Source organism: Aspergillus eucalypticola (assembly GCF_003184535.1).
Source record: "Aspergillus eucalypticola CBS 122712 chromosome Unknown BO83scaffold_1, whole genome shotgun sequence".
In the NCBI taxonomy this organism is placed as follows: Eukaryota; Fungi; Ascomycota; class Eurotiomycetes; order Eurotiales; family Aspergillaceae; genus Aspergillus; species Aspergillus eucalypticola.
This window is the reverse complement of record NW_020290275.1, coordinates 253,417-275,957: the sequence shown is the minus strand read 5'-3', so window position 1 is coordinate 275,957 and position 22,541 is coordinate 253,417. Positions and strand designations below refer to the sequence as shown.

Below are 22,541 nucleotides of genomic sequence, written 5' to 3'. Positions count from 1 at the left end.
GAAGAGCCGGAAGAGGAATGGCAGGGACCCCTTAAAAATAGGGATGTTCACTGTCGTCGATGCTTATAATGGTTCTGCTGAGTGGTGTTTTCATGGTTGTGAATTGGTTCTAGTCTGGTCCTCTCGGTTTGGGTTTGGATTTGACTGGCTGGGTTTCTTCGAGTCCGCTATATGTGTGACTGCCAATCTGTTGGGTACTTGTGCTAACAGATTTATCTTATAGGTCTTGCTGTGACGAAGTCTTGGTCGTATAAGATTAGTTAAATAGATAGATGAATACAAATGTCTAATTATTATGTTGGAAGCTAGTTTGGACGGATCGTTTCATAATTTGACATATCTCTATATCGATTTACAGTGTATCGAAGCCGTTCGTAAACGTGTAACTCCAGGTATAAAACTTTTCGTAGCCAAACAATCCAAAAAAGAAAAATCTCAGGTCTCAACGCCAGTCAGATGCATGTGTAGTACAGGTAGGTATATATTGGTGGCCCACGCGCAATCAGGCAATGCTCATGAACTGCCGCTTCTTGCCCGTACCCGTCTGCCTCTCCTGCTCCTCGTAAGCGGCTTCGTCAATGTAATCCTTCGTGCTTTGTTCCTGGATCTGTTGGCCGACGAACTGCAGAGCCGACAGGTTGAAACCCATCTCGTCCTTCTGACGAGCCAGGACCTTGCGCAGTGCGGATCGGATACCGTCCAGCATCGGCCTCATCATCTTGCTAGCGACGATCTGGCGGTGGTGAGTTTTCAAAATGAAGAACAGTACACGGCAGGTAAGGGAGATGTTCCACTCGCGACTAGCCCAGATATTGAGGAACGTGAAGAGAGCAGGCACCTTTGAGAAGGGCAGGACAAGCAGAGCGTCTTGAAGCGCAGCTGCGGGGATCTTCTGAACGACGTTCAGGAGATACCGCTCTGCTGAAATGTTGTTCAGAGCCATGTACTGGGCATTGCGCTGTGGGGGTGCAGCGTTAGGCTGTCTGGCCTTGAGAGCGCGCCATTGGCGCATGACCTCCAAGTCCTCCATACCCAGATCCAATGCCTCCATGATCTTTTCACCTGCCATTAATGTCTCCGCAGTTTGTTTACCAGCGTCAACGGCTTCAGCCTTCTCTCCATCCTGGCCATCCTCGTCCTGATCCAGAGACGCCATCAGATTGTTATCGTACATCTCTTCCAGTTCTTTCTCCCTCTCTTCCTCAAGGAACAAAGGCTCGTCAGTCTGCTCCCAGGTGCGGATGCTCTTGTCATGACTAGCGGTGACGATGAAATCACCCGAGTGACTGATAGTCAGAGCCCAGATTTCACCATGGTGACCGGCCAGCTTTTGGATGTGCTCAAACTTGTCACCGTCCCAGTACTTGATCACTCGATCCTTGCTAGCACTAAAGAAGTTGTGCCCGTTACCATCCTTGTTGTTCGGAACGAAAGCAACAGCCATGACACTGTCCTCGTGGGCCAAGAAGGACTTGTGGCAGTCACCAAAGTCCAAGCCCCAAATACGAACGGTCTTATCGGCCGAACACGTGACTATCAGCTTGCTGTCCCAAGAAATATCCATGTTGAGAACAGGCAGCTTGTGGCCGTAAAGGTTGAGGAAGAGTTTGAGGGAGTCAACAAAGAAGACCTTGACCGTGTTGTCCAGAAGCGCAACAGCCAGCAGCCGAGCATCAGGGGAGAAGCGAACGTTAAGAATGTCATCCGAAACCTTAAGCGTTCTCGTGTGCACCAGCTTGAGTCGGGGGGTTGTTCTCTTGGTACCCGGGATTTCTTCTTGAACCACCTGGAAATTCCAGAACTTCGCAGACTTGTCGGCACTACCACTCACCAAAGACTTGCCGTCAGGATGGACTTGAATGGACCAGACCGGCCCGTCGTGCGCTTTGATCGTATCCAGAAGGGTCGATGAGGCGATATCGAAAACCTCAAGCTGGCCATCCTTGTTTCCGACAACAACAATCTTGTCACCAGGAAGGAAAGCAGAGCACAGAGCATAGCCACATTCAAGAGTACGCAGACAGCTTTGGGTCCGGACGTTCCAGATCTTGAGGCTGCCGTTGGAGGCAGACGCCAGCATCCGATCGTCCGAGCTCAATGCAACAGATCTAATGTCGGTGCGGTGGCCGGGGATGTCGACTGCCAAGTTCCGGCTGTAGTCCGGCTCCTCCTCATCCTTGTTCTTCTTGTTCGCGGTCACAACGCTGTAAGCTTCGAGTTGGTTGTTTGTGGTCGCGGCCAGAAGTTGCAGACTTCCACTTGACTTCGTGCGAATCCAGTCAAAGGACCGGACCTTACCGCCAGTGCGTACAATAGTGTGAGGAATAAAGACTTCCGAGACGGGCGCAGATGAGGCGTCCTCTGATTTCTCAATGGCATCCTCAGCAGCTGCTCCATCCTTGTCAGCTGCGCGCTGCGCGTCCTTCTCCTTTCTCCTCTTGCGCTTCCTAGCCAGACTCTTTTGCACCTCGGTCTGCGAGCGAATGCGCCAAATCTCAACTGCCTTCTCAGATCCGTGGATTCCAATGTAGTCCGCTCGAGGATGAAAGCTGATTCCGATTGTGCGGTCCTTTCCATTTCGGTAAAACGTGCCCCGGTCCGTCAAGATCTTCTGTCCCTCCAAGCCGACCTTCTCTTTGGAAATGTGAATCATAGCACTCTCATCAATCGACCAGGCCTTCAGTTCTCCATCATTTCCTGCCGTAATACAACCACTCTGGTCGGGCGAGAGACCCAAACTCCAACACTCGCCATTGGACTGTGCCACATGTGTTTCGATGCAGTGTTGCGCAGCCAAGTCCCATACTTTGATGAGAGCATCCTTTCCAGTCGTCAACAGAAAACCCGCATGCTCACTGAGACCGGCTTCATTGAGCAATTCAATGGACGGGGTAAGAAAATGGAGCGATGTAATCTGATCGGTGTGTCCGCGCAGTTTGAAAAGTCCGACTTCCGCAACTAGATCCCATACAATGATGTCCGTGTCTCTCGAACCACTTGCGAGGCGGACCCCTGTGCTATCGAAGGCAAGCTGAGTGATGGCGGACTTGTGGCCATTGAAGGAAATAATCACCGTCTCGGTCCGTGAATCCCAGATACGAATACTGCCGTCTTCATAACTATATCACAAAACGACGCCCGAATTAGTAAGGTAGCGTATAAAAATCCTACCATGGTGAGAAAACTTACCCGACCGCAAAAATATCCTCATCCGTTTTGCTCTGAGTGATTATCGTGACCTGCGCCTTGCAAGACGTATCGTGCCATCTGCCCAGTAGTTCACCCTTCTTAATGTCCCAACAGAGAACTTCCTCGCTCGCGCCCACGAAGGCTCGCCCAGAGCCTGTTCGACGTGCGGAACCCGCGAGTTCATCATCCCGGGCCCAGATCGCATTCGACGAGCCGGACGCAATGAGCCCGAAAGTCTTCGAATGCTCGAATTTACTGAAGAAGTCAGTACACAGAAAATACTTTCGGGGGAAAATGCTACACCCTTGAGCGCCTCACTTACAAATATGACTTCACCATCGTTGGGTGTTTGCGACCTGGGAAAAATTTTGGGAGCTCGGAGAATGAATGCTATCGATAGGCGCAAATGGCGGCGGTCGCTACGGAGAGCGACAGCGACCAATGCCGGCCTCCCCCACCGCCTGCCGGTTCCCCAAAGCCCCCCATCAACGTAACTCCCATCGTGGCAGTGACCCTCGTGGGATTGAAAGCCAGGATTAAAGGAAAGGGAATCGCAGGCCGAGAATTTGAATCTCTTACTCATTATCATTGGATGCGCCCATCAACATGCTTTTGCTAGACTACCACAACGTCCTCATCCACTCCCTCCTGACGGAGCGGTTCTCTGGGTACAGCTTCCCCCCCCGCCTCCGGTATACGCCAGGCTACCAGCTAACAGCTCCATTCATGCTTCCTTCAGAGCCCCGCCCGTGTCAATCGACCAGATCGTTTCCGACTTTGACGGAGTGACCTTCCATCTGTCTACGCCAGAATCCAAAACCAAGATCCTCATCTCCATCAACGTGAAATGCTTCCGGGAGCTTGTCCAGTACGGTGCCCAGGAGGTGCTGGAAAGGGAATACGGCCCCTACATTGTCACCCCGGAGCCCGGCTATGACTTCTCCGTCCTGATCGATCTAGAGAACCTGCCCGCCGAGCAGGAGGCGAAGGATGAACTCATCATGCGCCTGGCGCTGATGAAGCGCAACGCCATGGCCGCCCCCTTCGAGAGAGCATTCGATGAGTTCGCTAAGCTGGCCGAAGAGGCTTCGGGATATACGAGCGAGACTGCGCCCCAGGGAGTTAAGGAAGGAGGGGAGGTTATGGCCATTCACTATCGAGAGGAGGAAGCGATTTACATTAAAGCCAGCCATGATCGCGTCACGGTGATCTTCAGCACAGTGTTCCGGGAGGAGACAGATCGCATCTTTGGCAAGGTGTTCCTGCAGGAATTCGTCGATGCCAGACGCCGTGTTCTTACCCTGCAGAATGCCCCTCAAGTACTCTTCCGAAACGACTGTCCCCTGGAGCTGGCTGGTGTGCCTGGCATCCAGAACGGTAACGACGGTAGTATCAGCTATGTCACTTTCGGTATGTATTCGGGGATATGCATCACCCACCTGTTAGCTGTCACTAACCGCTCATAGTCCTGTTCCCTCGCCACCTGACCCCACAGCGACGCTATGAGAACATCTCCCACATCCAGATTTTCCGTGATTACTTCCATTACCACATCAAAGCATCTAAGGTAGCTTTCCCTGTCATTTTTGCAGGCCAGGTCAACATGCTTACTTAGAATTCAGGCATACATTCACACTAGGATGCGCAAGAGGACCGCGGACTTCCTCCAAGGTAAGAGTGGATCCCCAACAATGAAGGTATGTCCAGGTCACTAATGAATGATAGTTCTCAACCGGGCGCGGCCCGAGAACGAGGAGCGAGAAAGGAAGACGGCCAGTGGCCGTACTTTCAGGGTTCAGGGATAGAGAGCTGGCTCAAGAATATAATCTTTGTAAATTGCAGGCGAGGGGTGACATACGCACATGCATAAGTCGATTTTATTTTTCTCTAGGATGTATAGGTTGTCGAGCATCATAAGTATTCTTTTTTTCCCTTTTCTTTTCTTTTCTTTTCTCTTGATTTCGTTACTTTTTATTATATCTATCCTCGCTACCTCGCATTGTCAAACGCATGACAGCTGCATGTGGCTTGAAGTAGTAGTGCGGCTGCCTTGCTTTGTTTTATTTGCTGCAATATAACACTACTAACCAACCCATAAATACCGCCGGCTGCTGCTTCAGCTCTCAGCTCCCTCCCGTCCCTCTCTTCCTTGTTACGTATGCTCGACAAGCTGCAGCAGAGCTGAAAACACCTGAAAATGAACGCTTTGAGGGAGCCTCCTTAATCTCCACTACAATGTTTCAATTTCCCCATCCGCCACAAGGTATTTTCCAGTCTAACCCCAAACCCCGTCCTGCACGTTAAGCACACTGGCGTGGGTCTAGTTACTGCGCTATTCCGCTACGGCCGACGAACACTCGCGCAGGATACACTGGTTCGGAATCGAGCCTCAGATCGGCCGAAGCACTCCGAAGTGTTACCGTGGCTGTCTTCTAGCTGCAGCCACAAGTCCAGCTGGGTGAAAAGCAAACAGATGACCAGATTTAAACGTGTGAACCATCCGAACCGCCCTATCGATGCATCTGATCGCCGAATATGACTCGGATCACCCAACAGGTGGCCTTCAATTGGGCAAGAAGTCCCAGGGGATCGGTTCGGTGTCACACATTGACTGCAAGGAGATTAAACTGGTGTTGACTGATGGCCAGGATTCGTGGGGGTGGTCGCTATCTTGCCATCCTCGATCGGAGAAACGGGGTGCTGTGGTGATGATGTGATCTCAGCTCTCATCTATCCTACGATGATCGTCTCCGGTATCTCCGCAGGTTTTTATTCGACACCGTTGAGTATCTGCCTAATCGATGGCTGGCTGGAGGGGGTTTGGGAGATGTGGTCGGCTCGGCGTGCTATCCTCCATATTGGGTCTATCTATCATACGGGGTACATGCCGATAACCGCTTCCTGCGACCTTAGTGGGATTACCGCATATTTTCTTTTGCAAACCGACACCAGGGATTCACGCTGCATTGGCGTCCCCATTAAATGCGCAATGGCCAAGAACGGGCAACGCTGACCCCAATCCGTACGTTTTTCCAGATATCAGCTCCTCTAGTTCAGTCTAGGCACGAGCAGTGAAAGGATCGCCTGTGACACTGGACACCCGCTCCGTTCAAGCTGTACAGCGGGTGTAGTTTAGTCTAACCTGCACTAACAAATGAGAAACACCGCGACGGGTCGCGACAGAAAGCATGCGCCACCGGATTCCCAGCTCCACGGTGAGGTGCAAACATGTTGGACATGAGCCACGTCCTATCCCAAGCAGGCCATGCATGATTTTTGTATGCCCAGCACTATCTAGCCGATAGTGCGCTGTAGAAGAGGGCGGCCATTCGCCTGGATCATGCCAGGTCAGCCGTCTAGTTGGTTAAGTGGGTTTTCTAGTGGAAGCCGTCTATAAAAAAGTGACAGCAATAGTTAGAGCCCGAGTAAACCCTTTTTGATTTTTCTGACCGCAACCCAATGGCAACACTTGTTCGTGGCTATTCACTTTTCGCTTACGTTTCCCCTTTCTTCTATTTGATGCCAAATAATACTGAGGTTTTCAGTAGAGCATCCTCACTCGCTACTTTGTTCCAACCGAGAATGTGACCATTTCTTCGGCTAGAGGAGCCAGTGTCGACGGTGAGAACTACTAAAACTGTCGGGGGGACCCCGCCTGCAAGGTATCCCTGCCAGGGCGCAGCTTAGCCCTCCAGAGCGTCGCAACCCTGCATGCTATATATCGCAACGCCTCTGCTCCAGCGCAAAAAAACTAGATGTGATCCGCATCAATATCTGCCACAGTTCTGCTCTACGCAATCAATCGCTGCATTTCTCCTGCATTTCTCCCCCTTCCATCGCCAACAGACAGTTCCCTAGACCACCCAAGCCAATATAACGGCCAAAAATACAAAGTTGACAACAGGGGAATCAACTTCTGTCATTGTTTTGACTGAGTCTTTCCATTTATACATTTCTCCGCTCGTTGTAGCTTACTCCCGCTTTATCCACCCCCTGGGCCGACCATGTTGAGGGGACCTTGAACTGCGGACAAACGGAGTGGGCGACCAGGCAGCGCTTAAAGTACGGACGACAACATATTACTGGCAGGCAGAGGATCTTGTGGGAGGGTTAAACGTCTAGCCAGGTTTCACAAAATGTCCGACAAGATTAGTTTATTACCCTTGGAGCTCATCCTTCACATACTCTCCTACCTTCCCTTCGAGTCCTTGCTTGCCTTCGGCGAAACATCTCGCGCCAACTATGCGTCCCATACTCTCTGCCTTGAATGTCTACGACTAGGAATTTTCGAGAAGCGCATTCACTCTGTGATATCCTTATTCCAGGCTGGCTGGACCACGCCGGATCAAATGGCGCAGATTTCCAGTCACAACAAACAAGCGAATGACTACACAATATCCATCATCCAACCTGCCATGAGCCGCCTTGCGAGCGACTTGGACAGCAAGCCTCTACTGAAAATGAAAAGCTTGAAAAGACGGTGCCCTGCACTACTTGAGAAATCCCGAACATTGGAGCAGATGATTAGGGAGCAAAATAGGATTTTTGCCCAAGTGGTGAATCGGTATGGCCAAGGACTTAGGAAACTGGAGTTTATGGCGTATGATCTTGACAGCGAGGGTGCCATGGCTTTAGCTTCCAAATGCAAAAACATATTGCATCATCTAGCATTGCGCTTTGAGCATCCACACATTCGGGACGGCCCCATCAGACCGAGCACTTGGCTGAATCCTGCCCCGGGAAGTACGGCATGGAATATGTTCCTCGGTATAGGACGGTATGCCCAATATGGGCTTTGCGGGCTACAGACGTTGATCCTGGAGCGGGCGGGCATCACACCGTGGCAGTTGACCATGCTTGTGAAGAAGAACCCCAAGCTGACTGTTCTCAAACTGAGAACATGTCGCGGTGCACAGCCTGAGTTTTTGAACTGGCTAGGTGGAGTTTCCTACGAGCCAGAAGAGCGAGATATGGATGATAACATTCTAGCTCCTGGTCGGAAGCTCAAAGTGCTCTGGTTGGAAAACTGCCACCAGGTACTTGCCCATCCCATCGAAGACTATGAACATCTGCCCAACGAATCTTGCGACTTTGGCCTTGAATGGGTCAGAGGTCTGACCAGCTTGCGTGTAAGTGCTCATATTCTGCGATGCCTTCATTCAATAAGCTGACATATTTTGACAGTCTCTATCTTTCAGCGAGAGCGCCAATATCCCGCCTGAATACATTGACAGGGCCAATAGTGTCCTTTGGAAGATACCAGAAGTCATCTTGCCTTATTCTGGCCATGGGGACAAGGCCCCTATTGAAGTCGATCCTGGGTTATTGTAGTTTACACCTGCTTTTTCATTTTTATTAATCTTATCTTTTTTGTTCTCTAGGGGAGGCTATCTGTTGTTTCGTCTTTCCGGTGACTGGAGAATCTTCTTCAGTTACTTTGTTTTGGGAGATAGACTTTCTGTGCAAACACCTGCAATTCTGTGCTAAAGCTCCAAGACAACATAAATCAGAACATGACAACACATCATGCATATGATTAGGCAATGTTAGTGGACGTGTATCATACGGGTCTGATTGTATCGTGTTTCACAGGCAACTTCAAGCACCTTACGGAAGTACTTGCGGGTGGCACAGCATAACTCTATATACCTCAAGTACTAGGTGATCACGACTCACAAAGTGGAAACAATAGAGAGACCTGGCTAGGCTTTCACCAGTACTCAGATGAACAGGTCCACTTCCCTCCCAAGTAGTAGCCACTGCTTATCTGCCCAAGTCATAGATAGCAGGGAGGATGAATTGGCTGAAGAGCAGGTACTGCTCTGGCTGTTGACCCCGTGAGCGCCTTCTCGATTTCTCTCCCAGCATCAATCTGGCCAACCCACAAGAAACTCCTCACCCTGTGTAGTGTTAACACCCAGCATGACCATTCACTGTCTTCTTTACCTATCAAGCAGGCACGGGTATGCTCTTGCGAATAATTGAAAGTTACCATTAACCTTCTCATCTCGTCTCTCTTCGGCAGCCTTACCACTCATACGGAGCTTGATAACCGCCGTACTGTGACATTCATGGAATCATCTTGCAAAGCGAGCAAAATGGTACCGAGTCACAGATCCGCTTCCCAGCTATGGGCTATTGCTCGGCGGAAGCTCTTCACTCGGCGAGAACCCAGGAGCAGCGAGCATGATCACCCACAACACCGTTCCTTCAATTCTGTTTCCTCTTCTTCCTTCAGCGAGCACACTGACGGCTTCTACAAGTACTCGTTGGAAGTTCTACAACAGAGTGACGAAGAATACAGAGATACGGTTGAGAGCATGGGACTGCGGTCTTCGGACAGCACAGGGATGTCGTACACGTCAGCTGTATGTTGGCTTTGGCATCTTGTTGTGAATCTGTCCTCCTTTCTGGCTGGAAACTGACATCAATTTGACAGCGAACGGCCCCTGCCGAATTTCCTTTTTCGCCTTACGCTGTTGGTGCTGTCGAATGGAATACTGTCACGGGGTATCTCGAGAATCTGGATGATGCGCAGGGCTATGATGTTTCGTCCTGGAGAAACAGTGTGCTGGCTGTATACGTGAAGGTGTACACCGTCGCTAAAGTGGTCTTCATGTGCTTCATCCACTACGGCGTTGAAGTAAGGAGATTATAAGCCCAAAGTCCGGCACAGAAAGAAGCCGCTAACCATTTGGTGTATCTGTTTCTAGCTGGATGGATTTCAGGGCGGCCTAATGGTTTGCATCAGGGACGCAGAAGATGCCATCGCGTCCAAGAAGATCGCTCCATTGGTTGAATGCGTTGAGAAATTGTACCACGCCCTTTACGCGAGGCTTCTGATGGAGCTTGTCATGGTCGACCTATGCTCTTGCTTCAGTATCGAGGTAACACGCGTTTCTTCGCATAACAACTTCATGCTCCCTGAGCCACGCCACTTGTACAACATATTCTTGACTTGCAAGCAGATCCTCGACAGCCCGACTGTCTGCAAGATCTTTAACAAAGAATCTGTTCGGAACTATCAGACTACTTTAGTCCACCGCGCTGTGACAAAGGTCAACAGCATGCCGTTCGCCTTGGACGATCTCATCGGATATCGGAGATTTACCCTTGGGATTATCGACAACCCGGATTCTTCATTTCGCCAGAAGTGGGCTGGGAGTGGCCTGATCTACCATATGCCACCGCCAAAGGTCCTTATCGTTCATTCCGAGAGATACATGTCCTTCACACCGAGAAACACTTATCAGTTTATGATCCCCCAGCAGCCCCTCCCTTTCATTCAGCGACACAATGTCGACCCAGCATTCACGGAAAGGGCACGTACTTCGGATCACCGGCAGGCCGCACTAGCCATGCTTGAAGGCAAGACTGTGGGTGTTCTCCGCAACCAGGGCACCATGCAGCAGCTGATCGAATACGCCAAACGGAGAAAGTGTGTGTGCCAATCGGCCTGCAGTTGCGGCCAGGATTGTACCCAGGATCCGGACCGTCTCTGCCCCTGCGCGGAGTGGAATATGATCCTGTTACTGAGTCAGGTTAACGCAAACCGTGGGACTCTTGGGATTCGCGACCGGTGCACGGTTCTTTCGAAGGCCGTGTTCCAAGAGCTTTCTTCCATCCGGGAAGATGTTGACGTCTTTGTGATCGGATTGGCCCTGAACCGGGCTGTTAGGATCTTCGGCGAAGAGATGCAGAAAGAATTATTTGCCGGCGTCATTTGAACCCTAAGGCTACAATTGAGTAGCTGGTCTGGTCTTTACTGGCGTTTGGTGGCATGATGACGGCGTTGAGGCATTCCATGGAGTTGAGGGGTGTGATTGCTTTTTCTTTCTTTGCTGAGATTACGTTGATTTTCCTTAGTCCTTTCCCCTCTTGAGTAGACATGCCTGACGATCATCATATTTCCGGCGATCTCGTATCTGTGAACGAAAAGTGTTGGGAAATGTGAGTGATTTCGAAGAAAGTGAGCATCATGTCAGGTCATTGGGATGGTTTATCGATGAGGTAGGTATACATCTACATGGTTTACGTAGGAGAGGGAACGGACAGTATTTAATCAAAGAAATTGAACATGCAACCTAGGGGTATGAAAAAGTAAAGGGGTATGATAAATATGGGCCATCTGCAAGCCGATACTAGCTCGTGTTACCTGGCAGTATGGTTGCGTCGGTGTGTGTGGGGGGGTAATGTCAAATTGTATGGGGAAAAAATGAAGGGGAGATGGGGTGATGGAGAGATAATAATTTTCTAAGATACCTAGCTCATAATTCAGATTCAAGCTCAAGTTTAAGCTCAAGCTTCTCCTGTCATTTCTCAACAACTTTGTATGTACTCTCAACCGTAAACAATCACAAAAGTCAGGTGGGGCGCAGGTGACCGGGGATGGATGGGGCAAAGTTGGTCAGAAAGTTGGCCGTGGTTCGCAAGTCGGCAAGATTTTCATTTGGCTCTGGCCAAAATCCAGCTTCCCGAGAAAAAGAGTCTTTGTCTGTATCTGCGCTTGTCTGGGATTCCCGCCCGGCACAGCAATCTCTGGGAAACTTTTAGCGGGCATGGTGCCCAAGACTCTTGTTGTTAGTTCGACAGGTTGTTTATCATTCTTCTCCTCAATTACTCCTCTCGCTTCGCCGGTAGTAATTAGACGCAGCCCACTGTGGAGCGCTCATTCCGGGGTCCCCAGCAGCATCTGGGTGCGACGATATCGCGCCGTCTGGCCTTCCTACGGCATCACCACCCCCATCCCGGATCCTAATCCACAGTTCCCCATCTCCCGCTCGCCTTTCTGCTTCCAGACAGGCTATGCGCTCTGCGCCAAACGGCCCTCGCGTCCCTTCCCCCCACCGTTCCTGTCTCCGCCCTCTTCCTCCTTTTCCGACCCGCTGACCACCCACTACCTGAGTCAGGATAAGAGATTATCCGTCCGGGGGGATCTGGTCCGCGGCCTGAACAACGGCGACGATGCTGTTTTAGTGGCGGAGAATTACCTCGCCGTGAACGATGGGGTCGGGGCGTGGGCAACCAAGCCGAGAGGTCATGCTGCGTACGTTGTTCTGTCCCTCTGTACTAGTCTCCGCGGACCCCCTACTACTGACCCCCAACTGGATCACCGTCTCCATCCCTTCCCGCGTGCTGACTTGCCCTTTCTTGTTGATATAGGCTTTGGTCTAGACTGCTCCTCCATTACTGGGCCCTGGAACTTGAACGAGAGCCCAATGGCCAGTCCGAGTTAGATCCTATTGGCTATCTTCAACGCGCATACGAGGAAACCATTCGAGCAACGACCTCCCCAGGTGAATGGCTGGGAACTACCACATCGGTCACAGCAATACTGCATTGGAAGCGCGATGCTACGGGAAGCATACGGCCCTTGCTCTACGTGACCAATATAGGTGACTGCAAGATCTTTGTCATCCGGCCTAGCGAGAAGAGAGTCCTCTTTCGGACCAAGGAACAATGGCATTGGTTCGACTGTCCTATGCAGCTGGGCACCAACAGCGTCGATACTCCCCGGAAGGATGCCGTCCTTTCCTTGATTGATGTGCAGGAGGATGACCTCGTGGTGGCCGTGTCAGATGGTATCGTGGACAATCTGTGGGAGCATGAGATCCTGACGATCATCCTGGATAGTCTAGAGAAGTGGCAGCAAGGACGTCATGAAGACAAGGACTCGGAGTGGGCCCCTCCGGCTGTGATGGCGGATGAGCAGATGGTGTTTATAGCGAGGGAGCTGCTCAAATCTGCTCTGGAGATTGCTCAGGATCCCTTTGCGGAGAGTCCGTACATGGAGAAGGCGGTGGATGAAGGACTGGCCGTGCAGGGTGGTGAGTGTCTTTGCATACCGTTTCAGTGAAGTAGACTAATCTTGATGCAGGGAAAATGGACGATATCAGTGTGGTAATCGGCTCTTGCAGGAGGAGGACGTAATCGACCCATCTACCCGGTGACCTGCACGCAGGCAGTGGGTTAGGGGGTGAAGCAGGGCTTACACATCTCATGTCAGCACGGAGTTGACTTGCACAGCGTTTCATACTTTGACTTCCGCACAAACCTACGTCTGGAGGTTTGTGACAGAGGGCGATCGACAAGATAGCAGATGTCCGAATCAACTTGGGCTCGGCCGTCGGACAATCGCTTGATTACATTGCATACGCACTATATGTGCATGGCATGGGTGGTGTATATGTTGCATGTTGGGATCTGGGGTCCTTTCAGGACCGGTCAAAGGGGGAGGTAATGGCGTTTGTGGGACATTTGACGTTTCGGGCTATATATATTCTACTGGCACAGCGACATAGACTATTGCTTATTGTCATTGCATAAATACCCGTGACATATTCTGCCAATCTATCAAACCTTCTTTTTGAGGCAAAAAGTAAACACGTTCCACACACCCTAGTAATCCGTACATGGCTAACCCAAAAATTTTTTTAGCTATACACACTACCACACATAAAACTACACAATCCCTCCCCATCACGAATTGACAAAATAGAAAAAGAAATTGCCTCCACGCGGGATCGAACCGCGGACCTCATCATTACTAGTGATGCGCTCTACCACTGAGCCATAGAGGCGATTTGAATGAAAGATGGCCCCATAATTGACTCCATCAACGGCCGCTTAGCCAGCCCACGCACAGACCAACATCCCGAGCTCTCTCCTCCGCCCGGCAAAAAAAGTGACCGCCGGCGCAAAGAAAAAAAAAGTCCAATTGCACCAACCCCAAACCCAAATACAGGTCATACATACTACATATTAACGCACCTCAGACGACCAGACAGTCAAGATGAGGGCCAAGCGATCCAAGAAGTACCGCAAGCTCATGCACCAGTATGAGCTTACGTTCGGGTTCCGTGAGCCGTATCAGGTTCTGGGTATGCAGACATCCATTTATTCATCCATTGATACTATCATGTCAAGGATAAGGGTATACTAACTAGAAAATTTGACAGTTGACTCCAATTTCCTCCGCGCCGTTCACTCTTTCAAAATGGACTTGATCCCCGCTCTGGAGCGCACTCTTCAAGGCAAACCCAAGCCTCGTATGTTGCCCCGGATATCAACCATAACTTGCAACGAATATACTGACCCAATGACCAAAAAAGTCCTCACAAAATGCTCCCTCGCCGCAATAATGGCCTCCCAACCCATCAACCCTAAGACCAACAACCCCTACCGCCCCGACCACCTCCCCCCACCCACCACTCTCCCTCTCCGCCACTGCTCCCACAACGCCGACTCGACCCCCATCGACGAAGTCGAGTGCCTGCTCTCCCTCCTTTCCCCCTCCGCCGACAGCAAAAAGAACAAGGAACATTACATCCTCGCGACGGCGGACCCGCACAACGCCAAGGACAAGTCCGCGACGGACAACTCGACCGCGGGACGGAAACGCAAGCGCGACGCAGAGGATAAGGCCGAGGCGGCGCTTCGGAAGTCGAGGTTGCTGCGGCGTCAGGCTCGGTCAATTCCCGGTGTGCCGATTGTGTATGTGAAGCGGTCGGTGATGGTGTTGGAGCCGATGAGTGATCCGTCGGATGCGATTAGGGAGGGTGTGGAGAAGGGGAAGTTTAGGGTTGGGTTGAATGATGAGGCGAAGAAGAAGACGACGACGACGGCTGCGGATGGGGAGAAGACGAAGAAGAAGAGGGAATTGAAGAAGCCCAAGGGCCCGAATCCGTTGAGTGTGAAGAAGCCGAAGAAGAGGGCGCCTGAGGGTACCACTGCCGGGAAGACGGAGAAGCCGAAGAGAGAGGCGGAGGAGAGACCTGCTGCGGAGGAAAGAGAGGGCGAGGATGGTGATGCTGCGCCGAAGGCGAAGCGCAGACGTCGTCATCATAAGGGCGGTGCTGGAAAGATAGAGGGTGATGGTGAGGGTGGTGCGGAGGCTGTTACTGCTGCTGCGCCGGCTGATGCCATGGATGATTGATTGCTTTGCTAAGGTGCTACTTCTTTTTTTTAACTTGACTTCATGGTACGGCGTTCGGCGGACGAGATTAAAAAAAGTGTCCATATGAATTGTGTATAGGTATTTATCATCGATATTGTTAGAACGATTCCAACATCTAACATCCCAGCACAACATCAACATACAACCCCAAAGAAGCACCATAAGAAGAGAGAGAATGATATGATATAATATAATATAATCCCAAAACGCCAATCAAAAGTAAGGAACCCACATGCACCCAGCCCATCAGACACATACATCAATCATATCATACACACCACCAGTACCACTACCAGCACCCCACCCTATCCCATCAACCAAGCGCAAAATAACAGATTTATTTCTCCGCCGAGCTCGAGCCCGAAGAAGCAGAAGCAGAAGAAGTCAACGAAGAAATCGACCCCGTCTCCGCAAGCGCCTTCTCCTCAGCCCAAATACGCTCGATCTTCTTGCGCTTCTCTTTCGCCTCATCCCGGTTGCGCTTTGCGCGCGCATACCGCTCCGCCGCTAGACATTTGTTCACGTCGCGCTTGACGTCGTTGCATCCACCCAGGGCTTTGTGGATGAAGCCTCGTGCGTGGCATTCGTCGAGGGCGGTCATGATTTCTTCGCAGTCTGTAGAGAGGGAAAGTTAGTTCGGTGCTTGGTGTGGTGTGGTATAATGTGATTTGATGTTGATGGTGGAGAGATGGGGGGGAGAGAGGTAACGTACTTGCGTTGTAGGGGGTGTGAAGGTGGGAATGCATCTTGACTGTTGTTTAACTGTATCGTATCGTATGTTGGGTTTAAAATGTATGGAGATATCAATTGAAGTTCTATACAGCAATGGGTCCTAACTGCATTAATGATCCATATATGGAAATGAGAAGGATTTCTTTCCGTAAAAGCCGGGCGGTGAAGGACTTATCGGGTAGTATTCTGCCAGGCGGGGGAAAGAGAAAAAAAATTATTCTTTTTTTTTTCTTTACTTTTAACCTCTTCGATTAGTTTTAAACTAATTGCTTGTCGACGGGGTTTTTTTTTCTGTTGGCATTCTTTTCTATTTAGACCGTTGAGGAATTGTGGTTTCCTCTTCTTGTGTCTTATATTCCTGTCCGAGTTTGCACCTGTATAGGTTGAGCAAATCGCCTACGGCAGGATCTCCACAATCCTTCTTCTTTTTTTCTTTTATATTCACGATTGATTGCTTCTCACGATGTCTATGATTACTACTTCCGCTTGGGTGCGGCGCGGAGTCGCTGCCCAGTTCCCTACGAAATATGAGATCAACGAGGAGGAAATGGATCGTATATCGAAGCTTGCGCGCATGCAGCTTGAAGAGGCGCAGGGTGATTTGAAGGCTGCGCAGGAGGATGAGGAGATGGAGGAGGAGGATAAGAAGGAGGGTGCGGATGATGCCATGGAGGACGATTCCAAGGAGGAGGAGGAGAAGGATGAGAAGAAGGATGGTGCTGCGGAGTGAGTTTTCCTGTTGTAAACCTTTGGATTGGAATTCGCGGTAAGGAACGAGAGACAGGGACGAATGCTAACATTTGATGATGAAAGTGATGACGACGACCTCAAGGAATACGATCTGGATCACTACGACAGCGACGAGGTTGATGAGGACGGCGAAAAGATTACCATGTTCGGCAATGTCAAGTCGCTCGCCTACCACCAGCCCAACGAGGAGGACCCGTACCTGGTTATGCCGCCGGAGGAGGAGGATGAGGAGAGAGAGGAACTGCAGATTATGCCGACGGATAACCTGCTGTTGGCGGGTAAGGTTGAGGACGAGGTTGCTCACTTGGAGGTCTACGTCTACGAGGATGCCGCCGATAACCTCTACGTTCACCACGATATCATGCTTCCCGCTATCCCGTTGGCGTTGGAGTGGTTGGATATCCCCGTTGGCAAGACGGCCGAGGGCCGCACTACCGGCAACTTTGTGGCTATTGGAACAATGGAGCCTGACATTGAGATCTGGGATCTCGATGTCGTCGACAGCATGTACCCCAACGCGATCCTGGGACAGGGCGGTGCCGATGCCGAGAACGGCGCGAAGAAGTCCAAGAAGAAGAAGGCCAAGGCCAACGACGAATACCACATCGACTCGATCCTCGCTCTGGCTGCGAACCGCCAGCACCGCAACCTCCTGGCCTCTGGATCTGCCGATCGCACCGTAAAGCTCTGGGATCTCCAGACCACCAAGTGCGCCAAGTCCTACTCCCACCACACCGACAAGGTGTGCGCGCTTGAATGGCACCCGACCGAGTCTACCGTCCTGCTGAGCGGTAGTTACGACCGCACCGTGGTTGCAGCGGATATGAGAGCCCCCGACTCCAAGGCCCGCTGGGGCGTGGATGCCGATGTCGAGAACGTGCGCTGGGACAAGCACGACCCGAACTACTTCTACGTGACGACAGATGCCGGTATGGTGTACCGCTACGATGTGCGCAACATTCCCGCCTCGCCCAAGGAGTCCAAGCCCGTGTGGACGCTGCAGGCGCACGACTCATCGGTGTCGTCGTTCGACGTCAACCCGACCGTGCCGGGCTACCTGGTGACCGGATCAACGGACAAGTCCGTGAAGCTCTGGAACGTTGAGAACGACAAGCCCAGCATGGTAGTGTCTCGCAAGTTGGAAGTGGGCAAGATCTTCTCGACCACTTTCGCACCGGATGCTGATGTGAGCTTCCGCCTCGCCGTGGCGGGCAGCAAGGGCGTGGTCCAGATCTGGGACACCTCCACCAACGCGGCGGTGCGTCGGGCGTTCGTCTCGCGGATGCCTTCCCTGGAGGGAGAGGTGCAGGAACGTCTGGTCGGTATTCAGCCCGATCAGGATGAGTCGGATGAGGAGGAAGGCGTGCAGGAGGTTGGAGCGGCGCAAGGTGCGGATGGCTGGGAGTCGATGGATGAGGATTGAGTAGATGCAATGCAACAAAACGAGAAGAAGCTTGAATTTGGACGCCTTCAGCCTGAATGACCGCAACAAAAAAAAAGATGGAGGAAGTAAAAAGAATGGATCTACGGGAGTTCTACTACTTATAGATAGATATTTTGAGAGTACCTCTTTTGCAATGAAAACGTTGTGATACCCCAATAACAGTTCACCTGACCTGACTAGTACGGAGTAGTCAGTCAGTTAATTTAGATGTGGTTGACGAGAACGGACGGAATGAAAGTCGATGAATAAGCTGGAAGCGATGAAAGTGATTGATGAATAAATGTGAATGATCGACCGGCAGAATACCTAAACCAGATATCGTCTGATACGGTCTCGAACACCAATCACATGCTCAGGATGAGGCGAGTGGACGGGTCCGGTGATTGCGTTTTTCATTTAGAGCAAGCATCTCGTCTGCAAGGCCTAAAGTAGATGGAGGATGTGTGGTAGTAGATGAGGATGGTCGTGGTGAAGAATTCTAATCTGCATCGTACATTTGTTGCTGGAGTAAAGCCGCCGTGGAAACTTCATCCGGAAAGTAGTAATTTGGTAGCAATGGGGTCCGGGGGTTCTAGTTAGGTATTGGCGTGCGGTACGGAGTAAGGTGCTTACATACTATTATGTAGATGGTCACTTTACTTTTATTAAATAATAGTAAGAAGAGACTAATGAGTTTAATGTTAATTCCTACTCCTAGAAATAAAGTAGCAAAATAAAATAGAGAAGCAGAAGCTCATCGCACAGCAAACCAAGAAAGTATACTCCTCACAAAAGGACATCGAGGCGAAAAAAGCACAGGTCAAGTGTACAAGTGTATCAGCGGGTGAAAACCACCGCCCAGTTTATTAAGTTGACCCACAGGTGGGGAAACAAAGCGAAAAAGAAAAAAAGAGGCACTCAGTGGTTTGACCCGCCCGGCATCTCCGTCTGGCTCTTAGTTTTTAGTTTAGTGTGGTGGTACGTACAACTCCATTGTTCAGAAAAGAACCCTCATGGAACGGATCGCGGATTCTATCCGACAGGCACGGTACCTACATTAGAGAGGGTCCAAGTATGTAGGTAGGTAAGTAGGAGATTAAGCCTGTCTTTCAAGGACGGACGTGATGTATGTAGGAGAACCACTCACACTCCTTCCTTTCGACGTCATGTCCAGCATGTTTAGTTGCATGAGGTGCAACTTCCCTCCTCCCCCTTCAGCTGAGACGGCAGATTGTTTCAATTCCCCACCGCTCAGGGCACATGGCGGTTTCCAATGGCCAGCCGCGATGCCGTTCCTGGCGTCAAGCCGACACCACTTGGCCTTAGTTGGTGTAGCCTCGGTGGTGCTGCCGTTTGACGACGCCCACTTGGGTTTAGTCTGTGTATAATTCTTCCTATCGTTTTTTGAGCTCGGTCGGCTTTTAATCTAGACTAGACGGTCTATACTATCTACGGAGTAGATATCTGGAGGCATACTCGGGAGAGTCCCGCCCTATCAAGGGCTCTCTCTTTTTCTTCAAGGTACGTTGAGTACTATGTAGGAGGGAGGGGGGGGGGTGGAATTTTAGATTTCTAACCTCCTGAAATCCAATACGCCAAACACGCGCCGGGATGAAGCTTTGGGTCGGTCCCTGAATTTCCTTTATTGTTTTTGTTGGTGGCCACCCGACAAAAGCAAATGACCGGGGGAAGATGGTCAAGGCTGTCCTGTCCGTCCGACCACCGAATCGAATCGCACGACTAGCCGCGCCTGACTGCCCTGCTTGTCTCCGTCGGAGCACCGGAGAAAAAAAAAAGATGTAGGAGGAGAAAAGAGGAAGCATTAGGACTCCGTAGTTCGTTGTTGTTATTATGCTGGCTGTTTCGCTTATTTCTTTGCTGCGTAGCCCCGTAGAATGCGTATCCATGGTTGACTTTTGGCGAACAGGTGGTTCTCGACCATCGCCCGCATCATTACAAGGCCAGGCGAACCGTTGGAGAAAATACCGAAGGCAAAGTTTTCCCACTTTCATAACTCTATCCCACTCTTCCAGTTGGTCGGCTAAAGACCCTGGCGAACGAGTCGCGACTCAAGGATCCGATCCAAGGGTTATTGACTGGGTCGCTGAGAAAAGAGAGCAGTCGAATCAGGGCTTGCTATTAGCCCTTTTCTGCGTGCTTAAATTCATCATCTTGAATTTTAGTACCCACTCAGAGGACTGGAAAGAGAGAAAGAGACAAGAGAGGAAGCCTGAGAAAAGAGTAAAGTAAAGAAAAAGAGGGGGTAAAGACAAGGCCCAGAATCACGGCGGGAGAGTGGTTCCATCCACCTCATCCATCATTACATCCACTCACTCACTCACTCACTCGCCTCTTTTCCCCCCTCTTCCCTTTTTCCTTCCCTTCCCTTTTCTCTCTCTCCTCCTCTCTCCTTCTTACCTTTACTTTCCCTTCCCCATTCCTCCCTGGGGGACTCCGATTTATTTCCTGCACCATTCCTTTTTGATCCTTTTTCATTCTTCCAGTCCCAGATCTGTGTATCCTGGATTCTTTCCTTCATACTTTTAGTTCTTCCCAACCCTTATTTTATTCTATTCACATCTCGCCCGTGGCGCGTCCTGGTTGTCCGCCCTGATCTTCCCTGTACCATTATCCGTGGTGCTACCGTGCTGCTGCAGTATCTCTTCGCCCCCTTGAGTCTAGCAGCCCACCTTCCATTTCCCGAGCACCACCACTCATTCCATCCGCCCTATTTATTATTTTTCTCTGCTGTGCAAGGGAAAAAGAAGCCAAAGAAAAAAAATAGGTATCAAAAAATAAGAGAAAGAAGAAATTAGAGGAAGTTCTGCCTTCATTTAGTCACGGATTTCCTCTCCGCTGCGACAACTTGGTTCTTGTTTGACAGCTCATCCACTGTATCTGATAACGGACATTCCGGTGATCGATCTTCCATTCCTTCTCTTACTCCACCCCGCGATCGGCCATCAGCATTCTTTCCTTATACCGCCAAAGGCGTCAGTCTCTCGCGAACGAGGAGACGGTTACGGAAAACCCTAAAATAGCAAAAAGCAATATTGCTTATACAACTATCGACCTTTCCCGGCCAGCTGCATATCCGCCATTATATCTGAGTCCGACCGCCTAGTCTGCACCTCCCAGCACTTATCGTCAATTGCATTCTCGACTACACCTTAATTTCCCGAATATTGTCACCATGGCTTTGGCTAGAGCGTTCACCAAGCGCAGCAAGCGCCCCGAGGTCTCGGCACCAATGCCATACCGGGAACCACATAAGCACGCTGGTCCGATCAATCGAGACAAGATTTCGGCTCCCGTGGAGTTGTTGTCGACGACGAACATGCTGGCTTACAACGCGCCTGACATCCACTCGGCAACTTCGTCTTCTACCTCGTCATTGCAGTCGCCCGACGATTCGGAAATGTCTTTTACGCAACGCAGTTTTGGGTCGCCTCTGACTACACCCGATGAGTCGCCCATCGAGCCAAACCCATTGCCATCCTATTTCCCGAAGCGATCTGCGACCATCACGAGCCACCCTCGCTCCTCGACATCGACCAACTCTTCTACGGATGCGCCACTAGTTCCCAAACGGGCGCTCTCCCACACAAAGCGGACTCACCAAGAGCTTGCTCGCCAGCGTTCCTTGTCTCGGCTATCCCCACCTCCGTTGAACTCGTTGCGCAATGCATCTGCTGCACGTCAGACACAGGATAGCTACAAGGCCGAGCCCCATCCCTTTAGCAAGGAACTCGAGCAAGTGAACGAGGTGGTTGAGGAGTTCGGTGGCACCCGTATACTCGACGATGAGGAGTTGATTCTACGAGATAAGGGATTAATGAAGTTCACCGCAGATGACTATCTCGTGGAGATCGAGGCCCTTTATGGCAGCGTTTTTGATGATTATCTTGGTCCGATAGGTACGGGGGCATGGCTCTGAATCATGACCCTGTTCGCTGTTTTACTTTCTCTACCATCTTTTCTTTACTTTTTTTGACTTCCGAGGGATTCCGCCTGGAGGGCTCTGGATAGGAACTGGATATTTCCTTCCCTCGCCAGGATTGACTTGTGCCATGACCCACTCATATTCACTCTTTAATGTCTTGTGATCTAATTAGTCGGTTTCATCTTTTTTTTTGAATTAGCTAGATACCACTGGGAGGAGCTTGATCTATCATCCCCAGATTTGCTTTTTTTTTTCTTTCTATTTACTGGTTGCAGGATGGTGGTTCCATGTTGCGTGGATCGAATTATTCGCTTTGCTGACTGGCTATGTGACGGACTCTGACATGTCTAACGAGGTTCTCGGATCTGTATACTTCTTAGCGTCGTTTTGAATGCGAAAGACACTTGCCAGAATTGCTTTTATTGGATTTATCTTGTAACAATGGAATGATACATCAGAAAGTTCTGCATCTCATGCATGTGCATACATTTGCGTACAGTATCTCTTTTTCTTGATCCGTCTGGTGGACTTCGAAGAAATGTATAACC

At 50.6% G+C, this 22,541-nt stretch overlaps 7 protein-coding genes and 1 non-coding gene across 8 annotated transcripts; 5 read left to right on the top strand and 3 right to left on the bottom strand.

Moving 5' to 3' along the window:
* Positions 1-363: 363 nt before the first annotated feature.
* On the bottom strand, positions 364-3,541 carry BO83DRAFT_328205 (snoRNA-binding rRNA-processing protein DIP2). Its single transcript, XM_025528148.1, has 3 exons — positions 3,512-3,541; positions 3,190-3,444; positions 364-3,119 (listed from the first exon to the last, which is right to left on the bottom strand). Exons 1-3 carry the CDS (start codon positions 3,526-3,528, stop codon positions 503-505), a joined length of 2,889 nt encoding a protein of 962 aa, XP_025393119.1. The 5' UTR covers positions 3,529-3,541; the 3' UTR covers positions 364-502.
* A 138-nt stretch (positions 3,542-3,679) lies between these two features.
* Positions 3,680-5,281, top strand: BO83DRAFT_373938 (actin-related protein 2/3 complex subunit 2). The gene is made up of 5 exons (XM_025530082.1): positions 3,680-3,857; positions 3,929-4,599; positions 4,656-4,756; positions 4,812-4,860; positions 4,915-5,281. The coding sequence occupies exons 1-5, from the start codon at positions 3,796-3,798 to the stop codon at positions 4,992-4,994; spliced, it is 963 nt and encodes a 320-aa protein (XP_025393118.1). The 5' UTR covers positions 3,680-3,795; the 3' UTR covers positions 4,995-5,281.
* A 1,691-nt stretch (positions 5,282-6,972) lies between these two features.
* On the top strand, positions 6,973-8,701 carry BO83DRAFT_433167 (F-box protein). The gene is made up of 2 exons (XM_025535659.1): positions 6,973-8,318; positions 8,374-8,701. Exons 1-2 carry the CDS (start codon positions 7,326-7,328, stop codon positions 8,518-8,520), a joined length of 1,140 nt encoding a protein of 379 aa, XP_025393117.1. The 5' UTR covers positions 6,973-7,325; the 3' UTR covers positions 8,521-8,701.
* A 586-nt stretch (positions 8,702-9,287) lies between these two features.
* BO83DRAFT_394637 (uncharacterized protein) lies at positions 9,288-15,124 on the top strand (the record flags this gene model as incomplete). The annotated part of the gene is made up of 13 exons (XM_025533025.1): positions 9,288-9,557; positions 9,629-9,832; positions 9,903-10,627; positions 10,652-10,835; positions 11,278-11,279; positions 11,593-11,681; positions 11,722-12,235; positions 12,352-13,016; positions 13,067-13,115; positions 13,408-13,412; positions 13,965-14,069; positions 14,148-14,237; positions 14,301-15,124. 13 exons carry the CDS (start codon positions 9,288-9,290, stop codon positions 15,122-15,124), a joined length of 3,726 nt encoding a protein of 1,241 aa, XP_025393116.1.
* BO83DRAFT_t1 lies at positions 13,698-13,769 on the bottom strand. Its single transcript has one exon. It is a non-coding gene; the product is annotated as a tRNA-Thr (tRNA).
* Positions 15,125-15,215: 91 nt separating the features above from the next.
* Positions 15,216-15,985, bottom strand: BO83DRAFT_373932 (COX assembly mitochondrial protein). Its single transcript, XM_025530081.1, has 2 exons — positions 15,858-15,985; positions 15,216-15,760 (listed from the first exon to the last, which is right to left on the bottom strand). The coding sequence occupies exons 1-2, from the start codon at positions 15,889-15,891 to the stop codon at positions 15,483-15,485; spliced, it is 312 nt and encodes a 103-aa protein (XP_025393115.1). The 5' UTR covers positions 15,892-15,985; the 3' UTR covers positions 15,216-15,482.
* A 159-nt stretch (positions 15,986-16,144) lies between these two features.
* Positions 16,145-18,216, top strand: BO83DRAFT_373931 (rRNA-processing protein PWP1). Its single transcript, XM_025530080.1, has 2 exons — positions 16,145-16,603; positions 16,691-18,216. The coding sequence occupies exons 1-2, from the start codon at positions 16,341-16,343 to the stop codon at positions 18,048-18,050; spliced, it is 1,623 nt and encodes a 540-aa protein (XP_025393114.1). The 5' UTR covers positions 16,145-16,340; the 3' UTR covers positions 18,051-18,216.
* Positions 18,217-20,916: 2,700 nt separating this feature from the next.
* On the top strand, positions 20,917-22,467 carry BO83DRAFT_1920 (uncharacterized protein). Its single transcript, XM_025526557.1, has one exon. The coding sequence runs from the start codon at positions 21,244-21,246 to the stop codon at positions 21,985-21,987; it is 744 nt and encodes a 247-aa protein (XP_025393113.1). The 5' UTR covers positions 20,917-21,243; the 3' UTR covers positions 21,988-22,467.
* The last annotated feature ends 74 nt before the right edge of the window (positions 22,468-22,541 follow it).